At 33.8% G+C, this 7,947-nt stretch overlaps 1 protein-coding gene across 1 annotated transcript; it reads right to left on the minus strand.

The window, feature by feature from the left end:
- Positions 1-5,304: 5,304 nt before the first annotated feature.
- Positions 5,305-7,064, minus strand: LOC108324149 (transcription factor MYB61). Its single transcript, XM_017556998.2, has 3 exons — positions 6,932-7,064; positions 6,704-6,833; positions 5,305-6,569 (listed from the first exon to the last, which is right to left on the minus strand). The coding sequence occupies exons 1-3, from the start codon at positions 7,062-7,064 to the stop codon at positions 5,495-5,497; spliced, it is 1,338 nt and encodes a 445-aa protein (XP_017412487.1). The 3' UTR covers positions 5,305-5,494.
- Between the last annotated feature and the right edge of the window lie 883 nt (positions 7,065-7,947).

Consider the following 7,947-nt stretch of genomic DNA (forward strand, 5'->3'; position numbering starts at 1 on the left):
ATTTTGTAATAATGTATACAATTTTTTATGTTAGTTATACCTACAAGTGGTATAGAAAGTGGGAGTGGTGACAATTTTGTAGTAAAATACAATACATTCTAGGGCAACTCCTTTCAAAGTTGTAGAAAAGGCCTTACACATAATGACATCATTAGTCGAGTATAAACTAACTTGAGTGATGTACACATCGACATATTTGTTTGGATTGATGCTACCATTATATCCTGATATCGCAACAAATGGATGTTGGAGATTCCCTCTTGTTGTTGAGGAGTTGTTTGTTGTTCCTCTAGTTTTATTGTCACTTTCTCCTTGTTGATTACTTCTTCAGCTTCAACGCTCCTTTTGAGTTAGACGTTCTCTTGCATTAAGGTATTCATCTCTTTAGCACTTCTTTTCTTGAGGAATTTCTATTGCATTTTCATATGTGCTTCCAACATTGCAACTATTCAATCGAGGAGGGTCCTGAACCTATGTAGACACGATCTAACAATTCTTTTTCACATAATATATGTCAACCAATGTTCTTACAAAGTTGAATATACTCTGCAAATACTCCAACTTCAAGCACTCCTAGCTCCAAATACAAGGTACTCGTCCTTTTCAAGAGTACTCATCCTCTCTAGTCTAAATAGAGGTTGTACCTGCAGAAAACACTTTGATGTACTTTACTGCTTTAAATAGTAATAAATATGGTAATCAATGAACGTAATTAATTTATCTTGTGTAATGTGTTATTTATACATTATTCATTTATCCTTACCAATATAGGCCTAAGCCATGTGACTTAATTACCTTGCTTGAACATGTTTTAAACTTTTACTATTATCTTAACCATAATTTGTAAATGTCAGTAAGTTGGACAGTTTCTTTGGATTGAATACATGTCAGTTTAAGGGGTTGATATGCATTCAAACAAACAATACTCATCGAAATGTGCTTAGACATATTTGATACAACTTATATTCACTAAAAGTAAAAATTTTAATTACTTTATTTTTTTTATTTTAATTATATATTTATTATAATATGCAAATATATTAATAATTAAGAAAAAATATATAAAAACCATAATATATATATATATATATATATATATGTTAAAACATATTTAATATATAATTATAATATTATATATAAAATAAGCTGTTGCTATATAACATTGAAAGAATTTTAAAAGTTTCATATAATCGAATATTTTATAAGAATGTTTTCAGATGCAGAAATTATTTCCGTTTCCGTTTTTCAAACTTTCATACGTAAGAATTTACTCATGATAAGAGACTTTTGTAATAATTTTTTGGATTTAGTAATTCGGTGCTCTTGGATATTGGGTCATCAAATTGGAGTGGTTATTTCAGTGCACAACTTTCTTTGGGAATAAAATAAGAAAGAATGAAAAGTGGGTGTTGCTCCCTCCACCACCACACATCTCCTCTTAGGGTTATTATTTTTTAATTTTACCCATTCACAACCTATTTCATTAATAACCTATTCTAGTCCCGTACATGAGTAAAATACTTTTCTTTCATTTTAATATTATATTTCTTCTTCTCTTTTTTTCGTCGTTGTGAGATACTACAAGTTGCAAAGGGTGGTGGTGGTGGAAAGAATTATCAAGCAGTCTCCCTCTCGTGGTGCAGTGCGTGTCGTGCTTCCTCCAGGTGCGTATTCGAATAAACCTTGAAATAAAACCCTAAAATAAAAAACGTAACCTTTAAACGGAGGTGACATGCTTCAACGGATGTCAACATCCGTTTAAGGAAAAACGGATGTCGACATCCGTTTTACCTTAAACGGATGTTGACATCCGTTTTACCTTAAACGGATGTTGACATCCGTTTTACCTTAAACGAATGTTGACATCCGTTTAAGATATCACCTCCGTTTAAAGGTTACGTTTTTTATTTTAGGGTTTGTTTTATTAGGGAACATCCGTTGAAGGATGTCACCTCCGTTGATGTATACTTCCTCACGCTGGTTGATGCTCTGGACCGCTCCTCGATGTTCCTCCACACCACGGCGGCGACGCTTCTTCACACCACGGCGGCAATGGAAGCTTTCAAACAAAAAAAAATTGGGAAGAAAAAGGAATGGAAGTGCGGGAGGTGGGGAGGTGAAACGGAAATGGAAAAAGGGGAAGAGAGTTCCGTGGGTGGGTGCTGGGAAAATAAATTAGGGTTTCAAATTATTTAAAATAGGGTAAAAGTAAAATCTTTTTAACTTAAGGATATAATTGTATTTAAAATAGTGTGGGGAGGTGGAGGAAGTATAGGGTGGTGGTGGAGGAAGCAACCCCCATAAAAAGTTTGGGAGAGCATAACCTTATAAGGAAAATGGGTCCAACCTTCAATGGGCCGCTACACTTTAATGTGGGTGGTATTACTCCCACACACTTGTACCTTCTAAGTTCACCCCAATTGGTTTAGAAAACACTAAAATGACGAATATACCATATCCTCTAAGAAAACCCGGAATGTAATTATGAATATTTTTTAACACATAAATTATAATTTCATTAAAATTCGTAACAATCCTTTATATATATATATATATATAAGAAAAATATTTTGAAATTGCTGAGCCAGAAATTGAGTTAGAAGATATAGAGATAATCTATAATAAAGAGAACTTCAATGTTGATTGTCACTTATAATATAAAGAATAGATGGATACAATGAATCTAACGTATAAGAAAAATTCAATATACAATTTCATTTCTAAATCAGTAATTGATAAAGTTTTACATGATAAGAAAGCAAAATTAGAATTATTTAGATCTTAGACAACATTGGATCCGTTCATTATAATTATTGTGTCTTAATATTGTTCAAAGTTTCAAATGAACAACTACATTATATAGTCATAAGAAATAGGAATCTCTTCTGTTGCAAATAAATATAGGTTACTAACCCATCATAGTAAACTCACAAAACCTACCACATAACATATTATTAATAATCTTGTACGATAAAAAATATTTTTTTCCTAATAAACGTTAATCAATAATCATATAATTGAGATAATCATACAAAAATATTTTTTTTCGTGAAAATGTAATTTGGATAATAGTACATACAATAATTTGCACAATAATTTTTTTTTCATAATATCTCTATCTATTTCATCATTTATTACATGTCATAATGATGGAGAGAATGATAAAATAGGAAATTGCACGAAATGTTTATGAATATTTCCTTTCGATCATTTTTTATAAGTACATATTTGAGACTAGTACCAACATATTTAGTAAACTAATATCGAAATAATCCGAGATAAAATTAATAACATTTATATTATTTTATACTATCATATAAAGAATTTTTTTTTCTGTACATTTTTTTTTCATTTTTACCTTTTAAATAATCATTTTTTAAAATTAAAATAATAATTTTACTAATTTTATCCTATTAAATGACTATTTTTAAATTTAATTACTTTTTGTATTTGACTATTTTTAAAAAAATTAATTAGTTTTTTAAAATTAAAATAATTATCTACAATAAAACTATAAAAATTATTTCCATTAAGTTTTACAATTATAGTAATAATAATTTTATTATTTTCTATCATCATGAAAAAAAATAGACACACAAACACATAACACATATTTTCACTTGTCAATTGATAAAAAATAATCTAACATTAGTTACTTACAAAGAGTTATGAATAGTTAAAGGACAATGATGTTTTAGCACCATAATTTCTTTTTTTACATTTATCTGATACTACTCTTTGTTATTTTTTTCTCTTTTCTTAATATTTTTAAATACAAAAGATAACTTTTGTGAATATCATTTTACTATTTTTTTTAAATAGTAGTGAAATAATCTTTTTCTTAGTTAAATGCATTAGCTACAAATTAACTGTAATGCTGGAATTCACTTTTTTATTATAACACAATTTACTCTTGCAATCAATCTCTCAGCTCTCTACAGTCACTGTCACGTACTTATTTGCCTATGCTCTTTCATTCACTTACCGTTCTTTGCTTTGTTGATTTTTCTTTTTTTCCTTTTTATGAGAAAAAAACCCTTAGTTAACGTAGTCATGTTTTCAACTATGCTGACTCTGTGTGCATAATCTGTGTCTTCTATGTTAGGTATCACTGTAGAATCGGTGACTTTTCATTTACTTTCTAGGATTCATGTGCGTTACCCAAGATTAATTGGTAAGTTTTCATTTACTTTCTATGATTCTTGTGCGTTACCCAATATTACTTGTTAATTTTAGTTTCATGAGTGGTGAAGTTTGAATTTAAAGGATGATGATTATGTTAAATAATTTTGAAAATTGGAGCGTTTAGGAAGATTTTGGGATGGTAGGTTTTGGTTGCAAAGGGATGTTTAGGATAATGTTTTGGAGTTTGAAGTGTCTTAAAGGAAGTAGAAGACATGGGGTATGGCTAATGTGGCCCTTGTTAGCTCGGAAGTCCTTGTCTGATTGCACGGAAATAAGCGATTTTGAATTCATGGCTGCCTATGAGTGCTGTCACTTAACTTCTCAAAACCTCACCATTCAAGTCTTTCTTGCGCCTTCAAATGTCAAAGAATATCCACAGGCATCCACCTAAAATTAATAATTATCAGGGGGAAATGCTCCCTCCTTTGTTTTTTAAATTAATATCTCTTTTGCTTTTCAAATTAACCTTCGTTTTGGTCATGTATTTTTCTTCACTTGTAATTTCTCAAAAGGAAAACTAACGGTCTCGTTGCGCAGGTGAAAGTAAAACTCTCCCATATTGAAATTTCACACGACAAAATGATGTGTAAGTGGTGTCAATCTCTTTCTTGGGATACAGTAAATAAGGGAGGGTCTATGAATTTAATAACAAAAGAAATGGATGTAAAATTTACTCATGACAAGACTTGTCATGTTGCATGGAAGGATCCACTCCCAAAACTCGCATAGAGGGAAAGTGTCGAGACTACTATGGGAGTGAATATATTATTCTACTGTCTAGAAAATGATGGACAACCATTAGAAACATTGGATTGGTAGAAGTCCTGCTTACACTGGTTTGCTGTCATTTTCAGTGGTATGAAAGTGGGAAAACAAGATCATACCCGGTAGAAGAGATTCTGAAAATTGTTTGCATTTGCAGGTAAAGTAACTCTGTCCCTTGCATCAAAATGAAAATGAAACTTTGCATGGACCAATAAAAACATCTGTGATGGCCGGAACTTGGACATGCAAATGCACCATTGCGGTTACAGTGTAGCAAAGAAAGAAAAGAGTAGAATGAAGACAGAATAGCAACCCTTATTCCGCAATTCTACCCCACACCCGAGAAGAAGAAAGTAAAGACAGATGGCTTGGCTCACAAATGGTAAACAAAGTGAAAAAACAAAAAAAAAAAAAAAGGTGAAATGATTGTTTTGTATTAGACCTACATAAGAGCAAAATCTGTGGTTTCACACACCTGTACTAAGAATAGCAATCCCTTGAATCGGAACCCTTTTAATAAAATCTTTGTTTTTCTCCAATCCTTTTACATGTTTCCAAAGGCTGCCCTGAGCTTCTGGATGTCCTTGGAAAATATACTAGAGGTTTGAGATGGTTCTTGCTGCTTCGTGCTATGAGGTAACATAGCCCCTAAAGTGTCAGGTACCAAATGCATTGATGTTTTTATCTCGTTGCATAAGGATTCAGGAGCTTGATTTTGTACAGAAGCCAGCATTGAGATTGGGTTGTGAAGGTACTCATCCCACTTAGCTTCTTCTGTATGATTCTCCATCATATGAATTTGTCCCTCTTTAGTAGTAGAGGTGCTACATTCTGCCAATCCCCAAGAAGAAAAGATGTTTAAGGGGCTGCTACCTTTCAACTCTGTGCTGCCATTACTCCTAATGCTGCTATTGCTATTGTTGGAGGCACTGGCTTCCCAGTAATGAGATCCATAGGCTGTAGAAACACTGTCAGAAGGAACAGCAAGTGAAGGCTTGTAGCAAAACGAATTAGGAAGAAACAAATTGGTTGTAGGTGTAGGATGATTAATAGAAGTGGCAGCATTGAAAGGAAATTCAGAGTTCATATCGAAAGGCCTTCCAGTTTGGCCGAACCAATGAGTAGAGTTTGAATCATTAGGGAGACAGTCATTGGTTGCATAACTCATCTGAATTGGAAAAGTTCCCATCAAATCTGAGGGCTGGCAACTAGTGTTGTAGCTCTCTTGGCGACTACTATTCATAAACCTGTCTAGGAACAAGTCTTTGTTGTAACAGTTGTTGGTTACGAAATTGCTGTCACTTCTGCTGTAAATCTTGGAGCTGCAGGAACCATCCATCTCGGGTGCATAGGCTTTTGGAGAAATTGATGTTCTCTGCTCATAGGAAGCTGAATCTGACTTGGAGCTCTCTGATTTCAGGAGGTTCAATTCATTGGACACTTCCGGTGCTTTACCTTGGCTCTTACCGGTGTCATCTCCGTTCTCAACCTCGGACAGTGGTTTATGTGTGACAGGGTCTATGCCTTTTTGCCTCAGTTTCTTCTTCAAGCAAGAGTTCCACAGATTCTTTATTTCATTATCGGTCCTCCCCGGTAACTGTGCCGCAATTTGAGACCACCTGAGACAGCACAGGATAACATGCATGTCAAGCAAAAGAAAAAAAAAGGTAAACCATAACCACAGTAGAAAAGGAAAAAAGGGAAAAATTCATTAATTCAATCATGAGAGAGACTGAATTACAGTTACAATTACCTGTTCCCCAATACTGCATGAAGTTCAATGATAAGGTTTTCTTCTTCTTGGGAGAATGTTCCTCTCTTTAAATCAGGTCTAAGGTAATTGATCCACCTGAGCCTGCAGCTCTTACCACACCTTTGCAAACCTGGCAATACATTGAAAAAGAGATTAATAAGAGTTTTGTATTTATTACATGGGAAAAGGAGATTAAAGGAGGGTGAGTTGGATAATCGGATCAATTACCTGCTTGCTTAGGCACAGAACTCCAACATCCATGACCATACTTAGTAATATGCCTCAGAAGCTTTTCATCCTCCTCGGGAGACCAAAGACCCTTCCGAAGCTTCTGCTTGTAACAGCAAGAGTGTCTTCCCATTTGTAGCTTTTCCTTTTCCCTTAGTTACCAAATGAGGAGAGAACCTCAAACCTTTTCAGTTAACACAAAGTTTGTTTATTCCTACGAGAAGTGTCAGCAGGGGTGGCAGTGAACAAAAGCTATTGGGGGCTGAGATAGAAAGAATGTGACAGCCAGAGAGATGATATGAAGAAGGAAAATGAACTGGCAGCTGAGAAAAGAAGTTGAACTAATATAAGAGCGAGGCCCCATGAGAGAGGTCACAGTCAACAAGGTTCCCCGTATTTTCTTTCTTTATTTATTTTAAATCTATACAAGGCTCGAATTACAATTATATGGTTGATCTATCTGATAGAGATTCAACAATGTCAAATAGGACTTCTTGTTCTATATAGGTCGGAGTTCAAACAAGGTGAAAAAATGGGGTTGAAACTTGAAACAGTGTACACCATGTCTTTTCGAAGCTGTGAGCATTGATGTCTCTTGCAGGAATGGTGGGACACCTTTTCTGATATGATAATCTAGTGAAGACAGTATAAGGGAAAAAAAAAGGTTCGTAATTGAAGATAAAAAATGGACACTTAGAAAAAATAATGGGAGAAATTATTTTACCCTGCTGACAAAGTTTGCACAGAAGTTATTATATTACTAACCTGAGTCCTCATTATTCAAAAACCTGAATTAATTGTTTTATAGACTCCTGAAGAAAAAGAAAGCAATCCTAATAGCAAAATTTCCTTGTCAAACGCTACAGTCTCGGGCCGTCTATGTCTGTGAAAAGCGAAATGCGAAATACCATTTTGCAAGTGCAGCAAAACTTGTGTCTGAAAAAATCAAGTAAAATAGGTCCTATCTCTTCTTTACTCTTTGAGCTTTATGTGCGATTCATCCATGTCATGATTTC

This window comes from Vigna angularis, chromosome 3 (assembly GCF_016808095.1).
Source record: "Vigna angularis cultivar LongXiaoDou No.4 chromosome 3, ASM1680809v1, whole genome shotgun sequence".
Classification (NCBI taxonomy): Eukaryota; Viridiplantae; Streptophyta; class Magnoliopsida; order Fabales; family Fabaceae; genus Vigna; species Vigna angularis.

Bases quoted from the DNA above. Each gene is read 5' to 3' on its own strand.
- LOC108324149 (XM_017556998.2), bottom strand. From the start codon at position 7,064: ATGGGAAGACACTCTTGCTGTTACAAGCAGAAGCTTCGGAAGGGTCTT. The intron at 6,834-6,931 runs GTAATTGATCCG...ATGTATTGCCAG, and splicing joins TTCTGTGCCTAAGCAAGCAG to GTTTGCAAAGGTGTGGTAAG. The intron at 6,570-6,703 runs GTAATTGTAACT...GTGCTGTCTCAG, and splicing joins CATGCAGTATTGGGGAACAG to GTGGTCTCAAATTGCGGCAC.